The sequence below is a fragment of the Tinamus guttatus genome, unplaced genomic scaffold (genome assembly GCF_059628265.1).
Source record: "Tinamus guttatus ecotype Peru unplaced genomic scaffold, ASM5962826v1 Tinamus_guttatus_pri_ptg000403l, whole genome shotgun sequence".
NCBI lineage: Eukaryota > Metazoa > Chordata > Aves > Tinamiformes > Tinamidae > Tinamus > Tinamus guttatus.
In genome coordinates this window covers 2,153,564-2,178,520 of record NW_028288937.1, presented here as the reverse complement: position 1 = coordinate 2,178,520, position 24,957 = coordinate 2,153,564, and the positions used below count along the sequence as shown (strand labels likewise).

At 39.7% G+C, this 24,957-nt stretch overlaps 1 protein-coding gene across 3 annotated transcripts in view; it reads right to left on the bottom strand.

The window, feature by feature from the left end:
• PLCB1 (phospholipase C beta 1) overlaps positions 1–24,957 on the bottom strand; it is a 353,787-nt gene that overhangs the window by 77,362 nt on the left and 251,468 nt on the right. For all 3 annotated transcript variants that reach the window (XM_088531288.1, XM_088531289.1, XM_088531290.1), the window contains exons 12-19: positions 21,608–21,690; positions 14,274–14,358; positions 13,610–13,787; positions 8,989–9,059; positions 8,288–8,384; positions 3,226–3,310; positions 2,123–2,247; positions 820–974 (exon numbers count right to left, since the gene is read on the bottom strand). In XM_088531288.1, the coding sequence (XP_088387414.1) occupies positions 820–974; positions 2,123–2,247; positions 3,226–3,310; positions 8,288–8,384; positions 8,989–9,059; positions 13,610–13,787; positions 14,274–14,358; positions 21,608–21,690 (879 nt within the window). The remainder of the gene's footprint in view (positions 1–819; positions 975–2,122; positions 2,248–3,225; positions 3,311–8,287; positions 8,385–8,988; positions 9,060–13,609; positions 13,788–14,273; positions 14,359–21,607; positions 21,691–24,957) is intronic.

The window sequence follows — 24,957 nt, the reverse complement described above, 5'->3', positions numbered from 1 at the left end:
CAAAATAAAGCAGGATCACTAGAGATAATCTTGGTTGATGAGGAAATGAGTGATTGAAAGTCAGATGGGTAATTCTCATTAATGATAAGACAGCATGTGTTCTTAAAAACAACCTCCCCCAAACAATAAACAAGCCACTAACACTGCAGAGAGCAAAACAACTTAGGAGGCCTGCTTTTCTGGGACCTTGTGACCCTGTATTCCCCTGTGAGTAATAATGTGGTTAAAATCATGCTGCTGGCCTTCCCTCGGCAGGAACACTAATTTGGGTCTCATTTCTCAATCTGCCTGCCTATTTTCACAAGACATTATCTCTGAGACCTGCAATTTCTAGCTAGTTTCAGCCACAGGTTGAGAAGATAATGCTGGACAAAAAGAGGTGTGAACAGCAAGGAAACTGTGTGTGCCTTTTATTGCGAGGGAGAAGCTAAGCTAAAGAAAACATGTATTCTAATAGTAAGGCTCTTCACAGAGATAAAGTTTTGCTACAAGTTTAAGACAATTACAAAACAGCTGATGTTTACTACATCTTACTTTAAACCTGAAACCAGGTTTACTAAAAACTTAACCAAACTACTCTTAAATTCAGTAACTTCCTGATTAGTTGTCTTAAAGAGAATATATACAATAAAATACTCTAACCTGCAATATGAAACACAGGACAAGATCCTCCACACCTTAAAAAAAACAAATGTCACTCCCCGAAAGTAAATGCATTTTATTTTCCTCAATTAGTATGGTCGTTTGCTAGGCCACTGCAAAACTGATATGGATGTTCTGACCCAGTCAAGAGAGCATTTCCATGGGTTGCATACATACCTTGACAGACAAGGTATTAGCTACTATTCCATCCACTATACTTTCAGTAAATGGGTCAAAATGTTTGTCTGGTCTCCTCATGAATTCTGGCTTTAACCTGTATCCGCTTTTGCCATTGTACTCATACATTCCCATGTTTATTTGCATAGACAAATCTAGGTGGTAAAAATATTGATAAAGATTAGTTCTGAGTAGATCTCAATCATCAACAAGCAATAAAATAACATTATAATATTGCATAATAATAATATTGCATTGTAACTTCAAATATATAATGCAAACAGCCATTTATGGAATACTGCTATTTGTTAAAAGAGGTTTCAGATTTGATTGCAGCCACCCTCCTAGATTCTTTCCATAAGAAAAGAGACATCTTTCAGGTCCTACTTTCTCCATAACACTTTCACATTTAGAAGGTGCGTTTATACTTGGTCGTCTGTTCCTGAGCGTTGCACTAATTCAGGTCCAGACCTAGCAGAGTACTCATGTCTCTAACCCCTTCCAAAATGAGGATCTACATGCCCAACACTTGGCTGAAAGGGACCTAAAGAGGTTTCCAATAGTCCATAGACTATGTCGACACTGTGGTGTGGTGTTCCTTGATAGTCCTGCCTCCCTGCTCGCCCGTGTAAAGATTCTGTGGAACATGTCACAGCTCCCTTGTGGGCTGCGTGGGGCTTTCCTTTCCATGCAGAGGCAGCACCACGTGGCTTGGCCTGAGAAAGGAACAGGGCAGTGACACCAGCCTGGAGACAAGGCGGCCGGGATATGCACTGGGATGCAGCTGCCGCAGTACCTGCACATCTCTAGAACAGTCAGGGCCCTGGAAGACAACACACCCTATTTCAACAGTGACCTGTGCATCTAGGTGCCTAAATCTCTTTGTTTTTAAACCCCTCACTTTTAAAATGGAATATCTCACTTTGGTCTTGATATACTGAGGCTTCCATAGACACAGGAAAGAAAGTCATTGCCAGATCTCAAATGCTGCTCAACAGCTACCAATTATAAATGATGCTAACATGAAGATCATTATGTGTGTACATTGTACAAGCTACAGCATGTTAATTACGAATGTTCTTTGGATCTGGTTAAAAACATGATATTAAGCAATTAATTAATTAATATTAATTAATTAATTATTAAGCAATTAATTAATTAATATTAATTAATTAAGTAATATTAAGCATTATTCAATTGCAGACAATCTTTTGGTGAATAAAGCCTTTCCTATTTCCCCGCAAAAACCTGCAGAGAAGTGGAAAAGTACAGCTTACTAAATCAAACAACCATCACAACTTACCTACAGTCTGGAAGTTAAGAGCCACCATCTGGCAGCCGGCGTTCCAGAAGACTTGCGGCATGTAGTTGGAAGAATCTACACGCGTTCCCTTTGGATAAATTCGGCTTAGCTGCATTTTGTTGTATCTAAAGTGGGAGTAGTTAAGACTTGGTTCACGTGATAAAAACTACCTTGAAGAGAGGTTACACAATTCCATTATTCAAATGCAGTTGATCTTTGCAGAATGCCACGGTTTTGCTTTTTAAATTCCTGTAACCAGAATGTTTTCAGAGGTCCATAATTTTGTTGAAGACATGATAAACACAGCATGTTTAAAGGTGCCATTTGTTCCTGTACAGAGTGCATGGAGTAAGCAAGGAAACGCGTAGGCATATTCATCAAAAAGATAGTGTTCATAAAACTCTATGCATCATCACAGTTACTAATTTGTGATTTTCCTAAGATTGGGTTTATAGAGACTAATTAGCTGCAACCAGCAAACCACTAATGGGGAAAGAGGTGCTCAGCTTAAAAGTCAGAGTTCTTCTGAAATAAGCATTAGAATTAGTGTCCACATACAGACAGAAAGTATGAGTATGTACTTATGGCCAAATCTATAAATCTCAGACACCAGAACATGCTGCAGGTTATCTCTGTCCATTAATCTTCTTTAAGGCATTACTTTATATTGATCATTCTTTCTGAAGCGCTGCCATGAAAACAGACAGTGAGAAACACTGAAAGCTCTAGAGAGACCCTTAGCTTTTCTCTGCAAGTTACAAAAGAAAAACTAAAAAGGAAGCGGCTGCTGATAAAAGATGCTCTTGGGACCAGAGGAAGAAGAGTTGGAGCACACTCTCTTGTATGCACTTGCAAAAACCCACGTTATCCCCATCTTGACAATTTTGTCCCCATAACTCCTACCATCTCCATGGGATGACAAGTTCAACAAAGAGACTAAAGCAGCAGGTCTTCAGTATGGAGTCTATTCCTTCTGCTGTTAGGCCACATGGTCAAGCCTACACATTTTATTAGGGTTCCCATTTTCCCAGCTCCTCTCCCCAAATTCCAGTAAGTAAGATATAGAAAGGCTAGAAAAGTGATTTTCTGAAAGTTAAGGATACTCCACAAATTCCACAGGAGACTTTGTAAGTTGCTCGAGCCCTTTGGTTTCCACGAAGGAAGACATTTCGAAACTCTTGTTGCGTTCTGTAATTTTAAAGAGGAAAGAAAACAGTGACATACTAGAGCATGAAATCATAGGCTGCACATGAGCTGCAAACAGCTGGTTTAGTTTCAGTCCCTCTAACCCACCTACTGTTCACCAGCTCGTTTCACAGCAATCTGAAAGGATTTGTCCACGCAGTTGCTTGCTGAGAGCACTGAGCTCACTCCGCACGTGCTCGAGGGCCCTGTCAACCCCACACATTGGTGCTTACCTGGTGCACCGGCTGCAAGTCCCCAGAAATGCAGTGCACGGGCAGAGGCATCTCATAGAACATCATGTTGATATATTCAGGGAGGCAGAGCCCCAAGCTCATAGCTGAGGAGTAGAGGTGACACGCTTGCTATTGCGGGGAACACAGAGGGTCCTGGGGGATCTCTGTGCTCTCTTTGCATGTGGATACAAAGGGTCTGAGACAATGTGAAGCTGCAATAACTAATGTCCTATCAGATTAAACTAAGCCCTGTGCTAGCTGTGCCTGCAGTGTTTCTCGTTACCTTCAGTATGGCTAGGGAAGCTCCCAACCGCCTCGAACAGTGTCTGAAACATTCTTATCTAATCATGACCAAAGGTGCACTTCTGTGTCCCAGCACGTCCCCAGACCGAAACAGAGAATTATCTGGAGCTTCTATGAGCTCTTCAGTTTGGTTCAGCTTTGTGAGCTGGCATTAATAGCCCACACGAAGCTTGTAAGTTAGTGGGCTAAACATTCATTTGTATATCATTTGTTACTCAACCTTGCCTGATGTGTGCATAGCTTTCCAATGCACCCATGCTTTTGCAAAAACCCTGTAGTCAAAACTTTTTACTCAAAGTATTTTTTCTTTTAAATTTTTGCACAGGAAGTAAGGATTCCTGTAGAAAAGAGCTTCTGATGTCATCACATCATCAGCTGTGTATAATGCCTAGAAGGGGCCACAGCACTGAGAGATTACGCTCATTAAATGTGTCAGCACCGCTCTCCCTAAATAAGGTAAATGCTACACGTTACAACATGAGCTCTCTAGCCTCACCACTCCACTGAAAGCAAACAATAAGCCAGAGAAAGAGCTTGCCCTTATCTGCCTTTAGAAATAATCGGACTGCAGAAATCCAGGGATGGTCAGGGGGCCAGCTCCTTGAAATTAAACGGTGAAGCCACAGGAGACAGACAAAACTGAAGAAAAGCACTTGTCTTGGAGGGAGCAGCAGGACAGAAACAGGTGGGCTATTTCCTTAGAGGATGCCAAAAGGGAAGCAGAGGCTCCAAAGCGAGGAGCTACATTATTTTGGCCGGCATGGGAGGAAGAAGGCAAAAGTGCTGCCAGACAGTGATCTCCAGACTCAGGATTTGCTTAAAGAACCAGAGGATCCCTCAGTGTACTGAAAGTGATTACCTCCCACCAGGAGGGCTGGGACTAGTATTGCCTTGCAGTCCCTCTTCCCCAGCCTTACTCTAGTTTTTGTGTTCTTTTATATCCAAAATGAATGCTTGGTTTGGTATTTCATTGTTGTTTCATTCCAAAAGCATTTTCTTACCATTTTCCTCTTTTTTAGGAAGTTTGAGAACTGCTTGCTAGTTAGCAACCACCTTGCTACTCCCACTCGTTATAGAAAGATTTCTGCCTTCTCTGGGGGCCACTCCTTCCTTTCCAACAAGCTATGGCCTCTCTGTCTGCAGACCTGGTTCCAGCCAGCTCACTCCCACCTGAGCTCTTTATAAAAAAAGCTGATTCCTCTCCCTCCCTTCCCTGTGCGACAGGGACAGCACTAGCAACACATGGACAGCACTAATGGTGACCACCAGTGTATCACTTAGGTCACAAAGCAGTTTGCCGATGAAAAGCCATGCTCACTTTTTGCTAAATGAATACAGAGTTTCTTATGAATCACCTAGAAATGAACAATTGAGTCACATTCCAGGAGGGGAAGCTTCCCCGGAGCCTCTAACAAGCACATTAGCTTGCTTGCATCATGTGAAGGAAACATTTCAGCTGATGGCTACCCAGAGAAAAAAGAATTAAGTGAAATCTTATAAAATTACATTGCTGATTTTCTGTTTGACCTGTCCTAGTCTTCCTCTGCTTCACTCATCATTACTTATTTACTTTAAATCACAGTTATTTACTTTAAATTCTCGCCTACTAAGAAATAGTGACTGGATCTGTTGTACCTCCATGGTTATTTTACTACAGTATGACTACTTTGTAAAGCATGAAAAACAATTTTCTATTAACCCAGGGAAAAAAAGAGCATGTTTTTTAGGCTATTTTGAATACAAGTGCTATAATTTTTTGCAGTGATATACTGTGTCTCTCAATTCTGTATTAAAATAGAGGAGTATCCATTGAAAAACAGAATTTGCTGTTCTTAAATGATTCAGCTACTGCATGTCCATGAATTAATCAAACTCCTAATTAAAATAAGAGCAATTATTATCTTATAGGATCTAGAAAGGACTTAGAAACCCGTTTGAAGAAGAAGCTGTCCAGGAAGGATATTTTTCTCGCTAGTGATGCACAACCTCATCAAAAGGAAGTCACTATAGAGTAGACAAACTCATTGAAAAACTTGGAAAATGACCTCTAAATATTTATCAGTTATGTACTGTCAGAGCGAACATAACTAGCACGGGTCTGTGGTAGACCCAGTTCTATTCAGTGCTTTCATTAACAACGTGGTTGAAAGATTACAAAATACATTTCTCAAATGTGGCAGGTCTCAGATGTGTCCAGTGATGGGAGCAGTGAAGTGCTGCAAACACTATGGAGGCCAGGATCACAAACCAAACCAAGTTTTGAATTAGAAACTTATTTATTAGTAAAATGCTGTAACGTTGGAGAGATGACATGACACTTACGAAAAACAAGCCAGGTGAACAAAAATACAAACTGGGCAACAAGTGGATAGGTGGCAAAATGGCAGATGAAGTTTTTTGTGGTGATAATGTGCTACTAAGTGATATTTACAAATAATAATAACAATTTTTTAAAAAAGTTTCAGATTCTGCAGCTAGGTAATTGTATTTGAATAGCCTTTCTGTTTCCAGTGAAACTACATTTATGGTCGTACTTACGCATGTATGAAACTACCTGCATTAAAGGGTAAATTCTTTTGAATCACTTTGATCTTAGCTGTTTTAAACCCATGGCATTTCAACACAAAGGTCTTTTACTGAGACAAAAGAAAAGCTTAGTCTTCTGAATGCATTTTTAACATGTTGACTACATTCATACTACTCATAGTCTTAGATGCCCAATACTAGGAACAATTAATGCACATATACAGATACATCCAAGCCACTTTGAAGCACAGCTGGCGAAATGCAAACAGCAAAAGAGGAGTCAAAATACAGCTATTTTGTTGACCTACAAAATTTTAATACACTTATGCATGATGCCAGTTTCAAGGATCTATGATATTTGCTTAGTAATGGCATGTCTCAATTAGAAGGCAACCAGAAAAAAAGCTTCTTTGAAAAACTGAAACTTTACTAGCCATGGGGAATTAAACCAAAGAAACAAGTACAAATAAAACATTTTAGTAACTGGAGAGGAATTAAAGACTAGCACCAAGCAAACAAAACTTAGTTTTCTGTAATTTTAAATAGAGAAAATACTTATCTAGTTCCTTTTTATTCATCTGATGTTCAGTGAATTTAATGAAGTGGATGTTCAGCAGGAAGCCAGGGCCACAAGTAAGAGCAAAACCCAGAAGTCATGCTATAAAGGCCACTGCTTCGACCAACCAGCAAGATTTACTACTACTTCTTTTTTTTTTTTTTCTCTACACAAACATCAGAAATATGTACTGCTTAAGAATGAGTTCACAAGGCCACATCAAAACTTAGAGTAGAAAATCCGGACATGAATAGTTCTTTACAATGTATATACCTCAAAAAGGCATGGGCATGTGATATAGAAGACACCTACACATGATAATGTTACAACAGCTGCACCAACTCACTAGGATTCACATGACTTCCTTGCCAGAAGGAGCATTTCCGTCCCACTGTGAACTTGTAACACTCATTAGAGCTAATGGAAATTATAAACATCCAAGGGACACTATTATAAAGGACTAGTATAGCACTCTTTAAGATTATGTGGAGTTTTATGTATATGTCTGTATAAACATACTCATATATATAAATAGGTAGAAAACTTTTTAACATATTTTTAGTAGTTCTTTTCTGGGATGTATTAACACTATCCTAATTAGGCAGTTGTGATCATATTGTCTGTTATTTTTCTAAAGAAATAAATGGAAAATCTTGTATATAGATATGGACCTAGGAACCCACTGCTTGTCCTTTGCCAAGGCTTCCATAAATCCGTAATAAATTAAACAGTCACATGCTTTAACTAAAAAGCTCCAAGAACATATTGTAACCTGTCAAAACAAAGTGAAAAAGGGCAGGCAAACAGTAGGGGGTTCTGCTCCAAGGAAGCAAAAGATGCCGCAGTGTTCATTAAGGATACCATAGAGTGCATTCCCAGCAAGGCATCTTCTGTAAAAGACGGCAGGGGATGAAGTTATGGCCTTTTCTATACAATACATAGAGGCAGGAAAAATGGAATTTGCATATGGGAAGGGCAAAGTCTCTGCTAAATCCTTTATACAAGTAGCGCAGGCAAAATATAAATGCTCTCCCACAAGCTGAAGGAATATTTACAATCCCCTCCTTCAAGTTCCTTTAGTTGCTCTTCAGTCATGGACACGAAACACAATGTAGGGATAGCATTTTCAGAAATGTCTTTGAGCCTGCAATTACTGTTGATGAAGCCTGATATCTAGACTAATGCATGTCTCAAGGCAGATGTGGAACTATTAGGCTTAATACCAAGAGAATATTTTCTATCATTGGGTCGGCATCTAACTGAGGGGGTGCAGAGCTAGCATTTCTCCAGAACTTTCTTCCCTTATCTGCGGTTATTTTCAGCAATTTTCCACAAGATATTGCTCATGCTTAACTTACTTACTTTTTGATATTTCGAATGATTCAAACTTCACTGGCTGTATGTAGTTCACCAGATTAGACATCTCTTCTGTGGCCATAGCTTCACTTCCAGCAGTTCCCTGAGACAGAGAAAGGAAAACATTGCAGATTTAGCCTACCAAAACCCAGGGTGCCTGTCAATGCAGTAACCACAAATACCAACGCTCATGATTTCTTCTACTAATACTGGCTAAGTCAAGTCAATGCTTCATACAAGAAGCTGCATATACTAATGAAGAGAATTTGCTACACATTTTAAGGTCAAATTAAACTGATGCTGTATTCTTTCTGTCTACAGGGCTCCTAGGGAAGGGAGGGCATTACCTTGGTACTGACAGGCTGCTGAGTATGTGTATCAACACTGTGGAATAAATACCCTGCTCTAGTTTTTCAATATCCATTTTTTATTTCCAACGGTGTTAAAAACACCACAAGCAGTTGTCTAAAACAGATCTGCCATGGTGTTATGAAGTCTTATTATTCAAAAAAGTAAAATATGAATGAATAAAGCACAAATGTGCTTCCGAGCCTATTAGTAACCAACTCCAGAAGGCTGCTGTAGCAGGTTTCCCAGTGCTCTGCTTCCTTCCTCCACTAGATGGTAGTCCAAGTTCTGGTAAGACTCAAAACAACTCAAAATTGTTTGAACGGACCCATCAAGATAAAACAAATATACAGGCTTACTTCATCCATCGAGGACTTTTTACAATCATCATCATAGTCATCATCATCATCGCTCTCAATCTCTGCTTCTCCTGAAATGTTTTAAGCACAGGATTATTATTGGTTGAAGCAATAGTTATAAATTTATCAGGCATATACTTGAAAAATATAGAACTGGTTTAAGGATACCATATTATATATGTACTGTTTGTCATAAGACAAAGCAAACACACAGTCTGGAGGGATTTATCTGCGTTCTTACCATCCCAAACAACAAAACCTTCCTTGTAGCAGCTGGACGGTCATTATTTGGACATCACGGAGTGGGTATCGGAACTGAGAAGAGAGTCCTCAGTGTGCATAGTTTGCTGAAAAGACAGTCCTATCCCTAGGTCACCACCCTCGGGTTAGGAAGCCAAGTTCTAACTTCCTCTGTGCCACAGGATCCGTTTATGCCCTTGAATGACTCCTCCACCCCAGCCGCAAGTGGGCAGGGAACAGCGTTCACAGGGTGAACAAATCTTACATGAACATCGATGAGACTCCTAGGTACTGTGGTGACAAGGACTGTACAGACAAATCCACCTCTCTTAGTCTTAGTACCCTGTGTGCACCAAGGGGGCATAGCTGGCATGGGCTGGCACCAGAACATCCAGTTTCAGCAGCATGACTTCAGCTACGTTCATTGAGACTGGCTTGCTGTAGTTTCCTACTCGAACTGAGCAGATCTCAAATTGACCAGCTGAGGGCAGTGCTAATCAAATAATGTGAAAAAGATATAAATCTCATCTTTTCCTTGAAAATGAACTGAAGACATAAATGGGATCAAATAAAACACATTTAGACCTTGTTCACCATAGCAGGATACTCATCAGACTCCTATGGGATAGACTCATTTTTTTATTGTTAATTAAAAAATGTCTCCCTCCCTCCAACAAAATATTTTGCTTCAGTTGCCCCAGGATTCAGTTAATCCATTAAGTAGTATTCTTTTTCTTTCTCTCCTATCTTTTCTATCTTTCTCTTTACTATTTCCTATCATAGCTTTGGCTCTCATACAGTATACACCATGAGTATTAAGAAGACTCTGAAAACCAAAGTTTAACTTATACTGCAATCACCCATTTGCACCTATGAGATTAACAACTCTCCTTAAAGACCTTATTGCCCATAGCTTTCAGCTTTCTTCAGCAGTAGCAATTTTATTTTGGTAGCACAAAAATCTAACCACTGTGCAGCATTCCCAAATTCTCAAGGGAATGGTAATTCCCTCTCTGTTCCTTATGTCAACTTAGGGCCTAAGCCAAAGCTTACTGAACCCATAAAGAAACTCCTCTTTATTCCAACAGGTCTTGAATCATGCCCAGCAGGCCTCTTCAGAACATGCAGAGCACATATGATTTAAATAACGAGTGCTCCTTTCACAACCAAAGGATGACTACCCAGGCTGAATTTCCTTCCAGATGCAGATGTTGAAATGTCATGCTTTTTATTCATGAACATATTTCTTCCCGAACATTTCATTGAAGAAAATAACATGATTGCTCAAGAGGCTCAAGGGATGGCTCAGGGAACTTCAACGAGAGCCAGCGGTGCTCTCACAGGATTTGCAGCGACAGTCTTTGCATGGGAAGCCCTCACTCTATTTATCCAGACTGGCAAAATAACACTTCTCATAATGCACAGAGTGGGAGACAAGGGCAGACGTCAGCCAGCTTGCACCGCTGCGCTACCAAGAAGATGATAGCTCGTTCCTACTAAAAGTGGCCAGAGAAGAAAATATGCAACACATTATCCATTTATTTAAAAAAAAAAAAAACACAAACAAACCAAAAAAATGAGGATAACTTCCAAGGAGATCAAATCTTATTTTCAAGTTCTCCCTCCTACAGCAGATCCGACACAAGTAACAGTAATGATGCAAACAGACTAAAAATTACTAGTTTTAGACACTTGCTACATCCACATTGCCTTTTACCCAATGGCACAGTCCTGTGCTCAAGATCAAACTTCTTCTGCTATCACACTGCTGAGAGGCAAACTCAGAGCAAGCCTTGGCCAGCGTGAGGAGCTCCTTGAGCCCCTGACCCTGTTTCTCACCTGGGCCAGGTGTCACCCTCCATGGACCTTCCTGGGAGGATACAGACAGGGTTTGTCACCAAAGCTCGGGGGATCTGCTGACAGCTGTGGCTGCGCTACCGTTCAAGTGCAACGCGGTGGTAGGGAGCTCTACCAGGCAGCATATTAGACCTTTGGAGGACAGTCTTTCCATCAGCTACATGAACATGCTTCAAGCCATACTGCAGACTTTTGCTTCAGAAGCTTTTAAAGTAATTGCTGCTATATCACAATCATCTAGCCTTCCTAAAGTATGTTTTACAAACATAAGAGAGCTAAGGGTTTAATTTAAATCTGACCTCAAGCAGTACAAGGCACAGAATAGCTTGCTATCAACTGGAGTATGGAAACTCATAATTTTGGCACTGCTGTGAAAAAAAATACTTAAAATCTCTCAGAAAGTTCAATCTGCACAATCGGAGATCAGCTGTAATTCTGGCAGGTCCAATACAGTAAAATAGAATTATTTGAATATAACACCTAACCTCCTAATTGTAAAAGAGTATATTAAGGCAGCAGAATCAAAACATTTAATGTTAAGAAATATTAGAATTAGGCTTCTTTTACTGAGTCTTTAATTACTTTGTTCTTCTCATGCTACAGAAGTAAATTGGGACTGAGTCTGCTCCCTTGCAGAGGAGCAGAATGTCTGCACAGCTTCAGCTTTATATGCTGCAGATATTGAGATGCAGGTAAGGAATGAGGCCATGAAGAGAAGGGTGTCATGATTACTGTACTTGAGTACAGCCCCATGGAGCCAGGCTCTACACTTGATCTTGACACAGTTTTCTTGTGAACTGGTGGGTGATTTAAAAAAATTATTCACAAACAGAAATCTGGCATCTGATTTCCAGAAATGCAGAGTGCTCATAGCTGCAGCTGAAGTCCCTGGAGCTGTGCACTAAATACTTAAAAATTCAAAATATTCTTAAAAATCAGATTGTGCTAGAGCAAACATTTGACTGATTGCCTTTTTCTGTAAGTCTTTAGTCCTAAAATAAAACAATGACCAACAGAGTGACTGTGTGTAATGCATCTTGGCAGTCTCACATGAACAAAGCTACCGAATTAATTCTCCATTCTCAGTTCCAGCATTTTCTAAGTGCTTATTTTTACAACCTATGATAATCATAGATTCTTAGACAGATGAGTAATATAAACATAATATTCACAGATAATTTTTAAACTTAGGTACCCTAGTACAGGACTGATCTTCTTTATATCATCATCAACATCTGGATTCACAACCCACGCCTCTTCCTAACAGGGCTAATGGATAAGTTCCTGAAGCACCAAGCTGTTACTTTCTAGGCACACAGGCCACTCAGAAAAAAAACAGCAGACATGCACTTTGCCACTGGTTTTCCAGTATGTGCTGATAATAAGAATAGAGAGCCTTAGGTCAATCTCAAGTTTTGGAAAGAGGTGGGTTGGCATATGCACACTTATTTTTCTGATGCTTGCAATCTGCTAAAGCAAATCATGAAAATGGAATTAAAACATTCCTGACACCAGGGTAAATGTTCCTTTGAAATTCAAGACCTGTTCCAGAGCATGACCTTCTTAAAATTTCTTAAACAATAGTTGAAAATTCTTTCTTTATTTGCTTCTAATAGGATAAACAATGACATCCACAAATATAGCAGGACCATTTAAAAAAATTAGCTTGAGGGAAACAGCGTGAAATCTTTCAGTCCAATTAATCAGAGTTTAGAGAAAAAAAAAAGTGTAAGCAATAGAATAACAGAATTTCTTATAGCAAATGGTAATGGACTTGTTTTCTAGTGGAGATTTCAATCTTACACTGTTCTTACTTACACAAGTATTCTAAAACTAGGGCATAAATGCATATGCTCTTAGTAATTCTGAAATCCAGTCTTAAGAGCAAAAAGGAACTCTGATGGGGGGAATGGGCCCCAGGCTGGGAATTATGATAACCAAATATCATTGCTTTTTCTGCTACTGATCTGCTTTTGTGAATTAAATACTTTCTCTTGGCAATTTGTTTCTTTCCTATTTATGTTTTAAGCTTTTCACGGCAAAGACCATCTCTTCTGTACTTTTGCACACCAGCAGCCACACCTGACCCCTGCAGATCCTATAAACATTACCAGAATTGACCTATTAAGTTAAAGCAACCTTTCTATTTAATTTCTGATTTTGAAAAGTCCTATGTAGCAGGGCTCTGAAGGGACACCAAATGCAGGCATGCCTCAGAAACAACAAACAATGTTTGCATTTGGTACGGGGCACCCGGCAAAGGCATCTGAAGGTGCAGCAGCTGTCAGCTTGCTCAGCTTCCTAAGCAGTGCAGATAAATGTTAGTAAACATCACTGGGCTCTGGGTCACCCTGTGAGTGATTCTTTAGCCTCAAGCTCTCCTCGTCTTCTGGAACAAAGCCGGGTATCCTTTTTTCCTACAGAGTAAGGCCCACACTGCTAGAGCAATGCAAAAGGGTTGCAAAGCACAACTTTAATTAAGCATTTCTGTTTAAAGGAGGAGAAATGAGAAGTCAATTATTACCTGCTCCAGGGGAGGAAGGTTCAAACATACTAGATGTATCACTGCATGTGTTAGAAGCTTGCTCAGAGAGTTTCTTTTTTGCACTTCCATCTGCAGACTTATGTGACTTCTTTTTATTCTTCACCAGGATTTTGTACATTAAATCCGTAGGGCTGGGGAGCGGAACCCCAGGTTCAAGCTTGCAGGAAAGGAAGAGAAATTTTTAGCAACAAGAACATATACAAGCTTACAGCAATTTCTTAGGGCCTGCTAGGTGCAAGACAATTTTGTAACCTCTATGAGCCTTTTTAAAATGAAATGTGTTTTCCACAAGAGGTAACCACCCTACTAAAAGAAACAAGGCTACTGGGGACACTCAAAAAGAAAAGAAAAATGCCTTATGAAATGTCTACAGTAATGACTGCAATAAGTATTAGTTCAGATATGAAAGCCTCCATTATCAAATGGCCGCTATGAGAATGAATTGTAATGAGAGGACTACAATTCAGAATATCAGAATAACATTTGCATCAGAAATCATCTGCTTAAGTCACCAGCAGCACATGTTGCTTAAACTTCATCTTCAAAATGGGAAGGGTTTGTATGACAAACGACACAGAACTAGAACACTTATTTAAGAATTCACAGAGATATTTGTGATCTGATAAATACCAAGCCATATTACCGGATATTTTTCCAATGGATCCATAAGCAATGCATCTCCAAATATTAATCTGCAGTATTCTGCCATTTTTGCCTGCTGTTTAGGGCTAAAGGAGGAAAAAGAAAGAAATAATTGAGATTTGTTCACGCTACAAACTGAAAACAGCAGCAGTAGAGTATCTAACATCCCTAAACTAGATAAAATTTTCGGATCCTACCATTGTGAATTGTTCGCAGAGATGCAAATATATCATGCAATTACTTGAATTCTCTGCTAGAGCCTATCAAAAGGAATATACTTGAGGTAAAGGCACTGTTCACTTGAATACTAGCAAAACAAACTCATAAGATTGAGGTGTATTTTCATCTTGATGGAACATAAAAAATGAGTATGTTAGTTGTTAGTGCATGGAAATAACTATCACATGAACTTGCTTCCTTCAGGCAACTTCTGTATTTGAAATCTAAATATTTTCTCCCTTCTGTCACTTTTATGGTCCAGACATTCTTTCCCCCCACACTCACCCCATTTAGATTTCTTTCTCTCTTTCTCATACATAACCTGGGGGCATTAACACCAAGACGGTTACACCGAGAAACGTCTCATGTGTATGTATCTCCCTTTCAAACTTCCCAAACCAGGGGAGCCTATTACCTGACCTAGCACGTCCAGATGGCACAGCCACATGGAGGAAGGGTCAGAAGAGATTGCTTGGCTGGCAAAAACAGTCAAATTGCATGAGGAACATGCAGCTCGCTCAGGCCCGGCAAGGTTTGAGGGCGGATTTTGTTGCAGTGGCACTTTCTGCCCTACTTGTGCCCACCTCGTCCGCCAGGCTCACAGCGGAGCTGTTTGCGGGTCTGACCAGCTCAGCCCGGAGCTGGGATATCCTCATCAGCAAAAGGCACAGGGGAGATGTCATTATACTGCCACTAGGTGATACTATGTTGTGGTGGAGAACAACAAGTACTGGCATAGCCATATTCCATACGCACAGCCAGCATTTCAAACCATGTGCATGTAATATGCCTATAACCAGGACAAACTCACCACAAAACCCTTCCTAGCCAAGACCTGGATTTAACAAACTGCTAGGTGGAGCTGCTGGATGATAATTTTATCTCACTGCTTGGATCAGTGGCGAGATTCCTTTTTTACCAGATACCGTGCCAAATTTTACCATAGTAAATTACTTCGGTGTTTTTCGTGACATCCTCTGAGGGAGAAGCCAAACCTCAGCAAACTTTACTTATAATCAGTTTGCCCAAAATACAACCCAAGAGTAAAGTAATTCCTGCATATCACAGTGATGGGAGTTTTAGGACTGAAGATAGGTTAAACTGCTTAGAAATACCAGCATCATAAATTCAGCTGAGTGCTACAGTCACTCCCTTCCTACTTTCAAACAACCATGTGTTTTTGTTCTATACGCCTGTTTAAGAGCTGAAACATCTGAGCTTAGGTCTCTCTGAAAGTTTCTATTTTTGATATCCTGATGGGAAGTTTCAATTAAAAAAGGACAGCTTTATGTTGCTTAACATAACTTCCTCAACTGATTTCTAATTATATCATGAAAGCTACATGAATGGTACAAGCAATTATGGTACTATGGAGTTATTTTTCAGGACAAAACAGTTGGGTATATATGAAGAGAAGTACTCATCTTTTTTTTTTTTATAGTAGACAAACAGTAAAACCCTGTGTGTTCAGAAAATTTGAAAAATCCAACACTTACTGTTGCATTTTATCAGATTCAAATAAGAAATTCCTCTCCCTGAAAACTGTTTTAGCATATGTGACTAATCTTCTACACAAAAAAGTTTAAAGATATAATGGTGGGTTCCTTTTAAAGGCTTTCTACATTATCGGAACAGTAAAAAAGCTCTTCAGGAGGGAAAATCTTCCCCAAATTGTTCTCCTTTCACACCTGCCCCACTATTTCATATTATGACCACTTCATATCAGGTGGCCTGGGAGTGTCTGACACAGGAGCAGCTCCTGGGGTCGGCAAGGCCAAACAGGAGCTGAGATACAGCTGGATGGCATTTGAATCCCCAAACACAAGTTTCCTGAGTTCAGCATTCTGGATGGCACTCGGTGCCAGTACAGGGTAAACTGGTTGCCAGCTCAGTCAACTACAAACCATTTTGCGAGCAGGTTTTCAATGATTCCACAAAGCTACGCAAGGGCTGCATGCAGTCTAAAGCACAACACTATTTCATTAATTCTCTCCTCTACATGCAGCTGATTCTGCAAAAAAGAGCCACTTTCAACTTAAGTTGTAAAATTCAGAGAAGAACGAGCAAGCCAGTAGAACTAAGAACTCACAAGTAAGATGATGGAAAGAATAAATCAAGTAATGATAATATTTACTTGCCAGCTACCAAGCAAAATAAAGGCATGCCATTTTACTTTAATAAGAGAGCTGACTGGGTATTTGCTAACACTTTTACCTCCGAGAGATAAATTATAAGGAAATGTATCTCAATCTTCTCCACTGGTGTATATTTTGAATGGATCCATGCTCCCCGCACCCAGGAAGTTCAAAGGATATATCCCCAAATCCAAAGAGCACAATTATTTAAAACTCAGTACACACATGAGATCAGACATCAGCTTCTTTAAACGGGCACATCAACTCCAAAAAGAATTGAGAACAGAATAGAGAACAGAAAGCACCATAGAAAAGCTGAATCTAATAATTTTCATGAGATCACCACAGTTAGAAGAAATTCTAGGATGTGCCCTCGTGGCCAAGAAGGCCAATGGGATCCTGGCTGCATCAGGAGGAGCGTTACCAGCAGGTCAAGGGAGGGGATCCTGCCTCTCTGCTCAGCTCTGGTGAGGCTACACCTGGAGTATTGGGGGCAGTTCTGGGCTCCCCAGGACAAGAGGGACATGGAGCTTCTAGAGAGGGTCCAGCACAGGGCCATGAAGATGATTAAGGGCCTGGAACATCTATCTTATGAGGACAGACTAAGCGAGCTGGGCCTGTTTAGTCTGGAGAAAAGAAGACTAGGAAATTCTGATCAACATGTACAAGTACCTGAGAGGTGAATGTAGGGAGGATGGGGCCAAACTCTTCTCAGTGGTGGCCAGTGACAGGACGAGGGGTAACAGGTGCAAGTTGAAACACAGGAAGTTCCACTTCCATGTGAGGAAGAACTTCTTTAATGTGTGAGTGACAGAGCCCTGGAACAGGCTGCCCAGAGAGGTTGTGGAGTCTCCTTCTCTGGAGATCTTCAAAACCCGCCTGGATGCAGCCCTGTGCCACATGGTCTAGGTGTCCCTGCTGGAGCAGGGGGTTGGACTAGATGATCTCTAGAGGTCCCTTCCCAACTCAAATGTTCTGTGATTTTTTTCATCTTCCATGTTTCACTACATATTTATCTCAAAGACAGCACACTGAGTGCTTTCATTTTGGAAAAAAAATAATTTCATGCAGCATATTTTGGCTTAGCAAATAAATTCCAAAGTCAGTACTTCCCAAAAGGAGGAGAAACAGGAAAATTACATAAACACCTAGAAGGCCTCACTGACTTATTCATCCAGACTGGGGGCCTGTAGCAGACACCCAAAGCAGAGTCTCCCATGTTGGCCTGCCCTTCAGTCCTTACCCACAAGTTCTCAACTTATTCCTCATCCAACCCTAGGCAGAGCTTCATGCACTCCAGTTGCTCTTCCACATGAAGAGCTACTCCTCTATTCCGCCTTCCTGGCCTGTCTTCCCTAAAAATCACGTAGCCATCCACAGCAGAGCTCCAGCTGCACGAGCCACTCCTGCGTGTCTCTGTAACTGCAACGGGATCGTGGCCCTGAGACCCCACGCAGATCCCCTGTTCCTCCTGTTTCTTTCCCATGCTGCGGGCAAATGACTTTTCATTGTGAGCTGGACTGTATATACAGATATTTTAAAAATCTCTTGAGAAAGGAACTGAGAAATTTGGGAGATACAAAATATTTAGGAGTATAAGCATTCCACTGAGTGGTATTTTTTGTGTGTTCCCTACTTATATATTGTTTCAAGAGATACATTGTTATTAGCAGTATAGATCCCACATCACCATTAGCATTTTAAGCTAGAATGTTACTTTTTTCCTTTCTTTTCAAAATTATGAACCAGAACAACTAATTGAGATATCTACTTTTCTACATCCTGATGTTCTACATCGACATAATTCCTCATTTATGTTGTTATGAAACAGAAAAACAGGTATTTCCTAAAGTACAAGGCAAGTCCTCAATGACTGCTATGAAAAACAGTCTCAAGATTCATGCAATTTACTGAAAATTGATTTTCTTCCCTGACTTTGTCTACTCAGACTTTCACTGTGTGTATCTGGAATGGTAGCACATAGAGCAAATACATATCCCCCAAAGGATGTCAGGGCAAGACAAGATTACGTGGGGACATGGTATTTAGAGAAATGGAAATATATAGCATATGAACAAAAATATTAACTTTATTGTTTATACTTTGTTTTACAATGCTTGCATTATGCCTATGATAAAGGTCAGTCCCAGAGGCTCTTTGGCATTACTGCAGGACTTCTCCTCCTAACTTTGTCTTACAACTTTTGCAGAGATCATTCTTCTGTGTAAGAGACATATAAAGACACAGATCCTTCCCAGAAGTGTCTAAAATGATTTAAAGTGTAGGAAGAAGAAGTGATAAAAACCCTGTTAATCTTTGAAATAATAATTCCAGCAAGAAAGCAGCAATATGAATAACTGTAATTAAATTTAATCTTGGAAGCAATCTTATATGGATACTGCTCAAGGATCACTTAACCTTTTGCTATGTCATCAGTGCATTTCTAATTATAGAGTGTCTGCTTTCAGATTTGCAGATAGCTTATCTTCTTGCAAGCCCAATTTCAAACATCAAGGTCTTCTCGAGGTCTTTCCAGCATTTCCAGGGCACTTTAATTTTTTGACAGATCTATGCCTTTTCTTAGTACTGTCTTTTTTTAGCATGCACACTGTGGCTTCAGTCAAAACAACTGATATTACCCATAATATTTTATATATTCTGAACACTCACCTCTATTTCTGAACTTCTTACTATCTAGTAACAACTTGCAAGTTACTTGTATAGTCACTTAAAGAAGAATGAACCTACTACATACCGGAATTACAGTAAAGAAAGTAAAAATTATTCACATGCTATAAAACCATTTCAGAAGAATCCTAGGTAAAACACTGAAAGAAAACAAAATGTGATGATTAAGACTAAGTGCTAAAAAGTAATTTGTTCACTAGGCAGACAAGAAAAAATGTGCTAAAAAATATTCTCATGAACACAAAGCAAAAGGAAGAAAAAATGCAATTAAACCATAATGGAGATTAACAGTGTCGTATCTAACAAGACGATTTAAAACACATTTACCTCTGAAAACCACAGTCTTTTAAAAAAGATGTGAATACAGAACACAGGTAAAACCATATTTGTACTTAGGTAAATGGTAAGATTTCTACTGATTCACAGGATACCAGCACTTCACTCATGAATATTGACCCTCTTAACTTGAAAATCATAAGAAAAATTCATCACCCAAAAGAAATGAGAACTGATGTTTGGGAACTTGTTTGACAGCAGTTCTATAAAAAACATTCATAGCTTTGTTTATAGTACTCATGGCCAAAAACATCTTTCAAATCTAGAAGAAAAACAACATTCCAAGTAAATGAAAAGACAAAAGGAGCATTCCATGAAATTAGGTGAAGGTTTCTTTGAGTGGCATGACTAATTGCAGATTTCTTTAACAACTAGTGAAGAAATGAAGGGATAATTGTAGCAGTCAGTAAAATAACTAGAAATTATTTTCAACCAAAGCAAAATTAGAAATCACATACATTAAATCTGATGATTTACTGCAGAAAAAAAAATAAGGCTCATAAAGAAAAAATATTAGATATTGTCTTAACAAAACTGCTTTACTAAAAACATTGCTAATGTCAGAGTAACACATAAAAAAAGCTATCAGATAATATAGTTACGAATGATTGATTTTTCCATGGCTAGATTTTTCTGAAGAGAAAGGTTCGCTGATTTCTGTGGGGTATATTACAAAGATGAGAGTAATGCAGCAGGAATTTTTCTCCCTCTTTGCGATGTTCCTGTAGTCTCACAACACCTTCAGTTTTGACAAGAGTTTTATCCTACAGTTTTAGAGCCACTTTTATAGATAACATATCTGATATGAATTTATTTACTTCTTTACTTTCCTAAAATCAGATCATGCTAGAGCAGCTGAAGATTTAACTCTTAATTTTTAAAAATGGAAAATGTACTCTTAGCCAAAATAAATCAGATGCCAATTTTTCTCATCTTCCTTACAGAAACACAGTCAATATAAATACAGAAGAAGATACTTGAAAGAAGGACAATTGGACTGTGAAAAACATAAAACCTATAGCTGTAAGTGAGCTTAAGTGAGTCTAAGGATATAACACCTTTCAAAAGAGAAGAGGGAGGGAATTTCTTGGAGAAAAGAATTAAATACAACATCTTTGTGTCTTGCACAGGAGTCAGAACTGATTAAACAGGATTTAACGGTTAGGTTGCCATTTCAGTCCTAACCATGTGGCCTCAAAGGGTGAGCAGAGCTAGCACTTATTTGCCTACAAAGTTAATGTAAAATAATACCGTAAAGTATAAAGGTGGAATATCTCACATCTCAGATTTTTTCTATCATTTACATCATTTTTGATATAGTCACATCTGTTCTCAAAACCACTCTTACATAGCCCCTTCTACCAGTTCCTTCTTTTGTGATGAGAATGTTCTTCCTGAAACAATGGAGAATCCTCACACTTGGCTGTCTTTGAGGAGAAAATGTGAAAATATCTTTTCTGATTTGCATTGTATCATTAATAGCTGCCCAAAAGATTTTTTTTTCTATTTTAAATTAAAAAGGCCTCATTTTAAAAAATGTCCATGTTGACCCTTTTGTAATCCTGGCTAGTATATGGCTCTGGGCTCTAAATCACTAGAATAACAGATCAAACTCTGAACACAGAATATGTCTATAGCGCAACATGGGGTTGTGAGTGAAATACTGCTTCTTTTTCTCTGGTGAAGTACTGCCCCACTCAAGCAGTGTCTCTTGTGACCACAAATTTGGCAGAATTTCACTCACAATTATCCAAACACTCATTTTCACATGAAAGATTCTAGTTCAGAAATGCGTTCAAGAACATGCACAATTTATTCTGGTTATTTAGGCTGGTATAAGTTTTTGGGTAAGAGCTATTGATAATGTCAGGTAATAAAACTACCACAAACATATACATAATCCTGTGCTTATTTGAAAAAATATAATCCTAAAAAAGGAAACATGGCAATTACTTACGAATCCACGTGATTTTCAAAGGAAAGGAGGATTGGAAAAGGTGATGTTTTAAATGCACACTCAGCAATAGCTTCTATTACTTCCTGAAGAATTAAAATGCATACAGTTACAAATCTGTGTGCCTAAAAGAATGGTATCTTGGTCTTTGTTAAACAAACAGAAAATAACCCAAAGATAGGTGATATCATACCCAGACTGCCTGAAATCTGAATGTTCCAGAAAGCTCTGGATATGCTTTTGCAGCCACCAAATTTTTCAGTTCGAACTGTATCAGACCTCAACAATGTTTTAATAGTCTCTAGTGCTATATTACTCCATAAATGTCTTACATCCAACTAAATCGATAGTTTAAATGTAAAACTCCATCTTTGCATGGAATTGTTCCATGCCTGAAGCCACGGTTTGTGTGAATTCTTTTGCATAATAGTAGAAATGCTTTGATAGCTTACATTTTCTACACATCATCTCTACAAGCACTCATCTGTAAAATCCTTAGTTTCTCTGACCCCCAAGTTTTCCTTTCCACTTTTTGATATAACAAATGAAACTCTCAAAGGCATAAAAAGAAAGAAAAAGTGTGTCTCGGTTGCAGGAGTTGACCGTAATAGTCATCTGATACAGGGTTCAGAACATGGAGCTTTTGTAGAAGCTTCTTTTCAGCTTTGATGGAAGACGGCAACTGTAAATCTGGCAGAGGAATCATCAAACTAATTTTAGGTAGGTGCACAATATATCCTCTAGCAATGCATCACTGTTGGAAGTTACTCAGATTTCTTCTCAGTGGAACTTGTGCACCAAAGACTTCACATATTCATTGCTATCAACATCTGTAGTGTGAAAGACCTCATGAGCCTGCTCCCTCTCAAATCTCAAGGATGACTAAAAGTTGCAAGATTTATTTACTTTAATCAAGCCCCCTGGAGTTCTTGTTTGTCTTTTGTACTTTTTGAAGTTCAATTCAGAAGCGTAACTGTTAGAAATGCCCTTCCTAAAGTGACAGCTGTGCCTCTGGCACATTCTTACAATTTCAGAGTGGAGAAGTTGAGCTTGAAGAAAAGCACAAGCTCTCTCAGAGCTGCTGATACGAGCTAGGATATACCAGAATTTGTGGCCTTAACACAAGCAGGAGACAGTTTCACACGTAAGCTTCACACAAGCAGAAACACAGCTCAGGCACAAATTGCAGTAGTATCCCTTAGAAGATGAGAAACCAGCTCTTCCAGCACACTCCATCACATGATGAATGACTGTATTTAATAAACTGCAATTGCCAAATGTTGAAGCACTTCACATATCACTAACCATTTGTAAGCTTCAACTAAGATCACTTCTAGCCTCTGGAGAGAAAAGAAAGGCAAAGCATTTACCCAAAGAGCAGGGAATGGCACAGGAGGCTGGATGCAGACAGGCAGGGAGCTGCACTTTCCTAGCAATCATCCTCCTGCTGAGGGACAAGACCTACGGGTGTCCTCTAGAGTCATGTCTGCCTTTCACTTGCTCTCCAGCTCCAGGAAATCTCTAAGTGCTGCTTCTACCTCGGACTGGTCATTGTGGGCAGGATTTTTAAAGCAAGCTTGCCACCGCAGGTGAAAAACAGGGTGGAAAGTGGGGTTACAAATACTAAATCCTCTCACTCTGATGCTTTCCACCCACTGTACGGGCATTAGCTTGGTTCCACCTACCAGCACCTCACACTGGTTACAGATCATCATCCAGTGCTTAGGAAGATGTGAGCCTAGACATAAGCGGTACTGCAGAGAGGAATCCTCAAGTCTTTCTGGACTATTCAGTTGTGATGATCTGCTTGTGGGCTGGGCCTGACGGTTCTCTAGGGTTCATCTATCCAAAGTGAATACAAGACAGCTCAAAGGAGGTGCGTGCCCTCATACCTCTAAAGGCATCTCTAAGTGAAAGCTGGGGCATTAGCACCACAGCTGATGTTCAGGCAGGTCTAGTCCTCACAGAGGGCTTGGACTGACATCAACATGGTCATACTGCAATGACTTGGGAACATGAAAGCACAATTGGGACTTCCATGTCTTTGAGCCACTCTGAGTATCTTGCTCAAGCGTGTTCTGATGTTTCTGAGATTTAGTGGCTATTTTCCTCCCCTTCAAAATGTTGGACTCCTCAGTCCTACCATTTAGAGAAATCTATGACATTGGAAATCTATTGTCATTGGAAATCTATGACAAGCTGTTTCTAAAGGACCAACAGCTTATGTTCAGAGAAAGATACAACATATGCCACACTTTTAACATTGCTTTGATAACATGAGCAAATTCTACTCTTGGATTTATACAACAGAGCTGAACCAAGACAGCAGCAGCGTTCCACGTAAGAGCAAAACTATGCTATTATACGTGCATGTAGAAGCTCTCTTGCTCTAGTTATGGAAAATAACTTGCTTAACTTATTTTCAATTGCATTCTCAACTAGGAAAAAAATGGTAAAATTCAGCATACGTGGGGGAAAATAGCTTTAAAGACTAAAGCCAGGCTGAGACAAAATCTGGGAATACAAAGCTCAGACATTGGTTCATTGGAGAAATAGGCATATTGGTGATTCAGTCTTGCAGTGTCTTCTAATACGCATGGAAATCTTTATGGACAGGAAAGAACAAACTGGTAAGTTTTGCGTCTTACTTCAGTGGCAGAATGACTCACCTGAAACAGTTCTCCAAGGTATATACCAAGTACACACACAGACTCCTGCTTACGGCATGAAAAATGTTTTTGTTTCTCTACAGATTCACATGCTTGCTGCCACTGACAAAACTTCACAAATTGCTGTGTGTCATAAGGGAAGGTAAAAAACCCACCAACAGACAGCAAGATACAAATCTGAGGCAGTGAAAACTGGCAGCCTGAACAGCAGTGTTGTGTGGTATGGTCATTCCACACTGCTGCATGCAGGATTCTCTTCCTGTACTGAGAAATGTAGCTCTGCGACATACTAGCCCTTCCTCCCAGTCTTCCTAGCTCCATATCTACTCTTAGATCCACTTCACACTTGCCCTTTTGGTGTGCAAAACCGGTTGTTGCAGCAATACTTGGTCTTCCAGCTCTAACTGCACGGGCCTGTTTTCTCCCCCTCCATGAGTTGCTGTGCATACACGTGCACTGGGGCACAGATCTGGGCGGGCCCTGGAAATGACCCTGAGTCAGGTCCACTGATACCACAGGCAATGATCTCATATAATCCCTTTTCCTCAGATTTCCACGGTCACCAGTAATCTCATCCCGTGAAAGACAGGAACACCACAATCTCCTTCCTCTTCCAGTGATCCCGCACATGTCCTGAAATCTCTTATGAAAATGTCCTTTTACTCCCACATCATTCTTCCCATC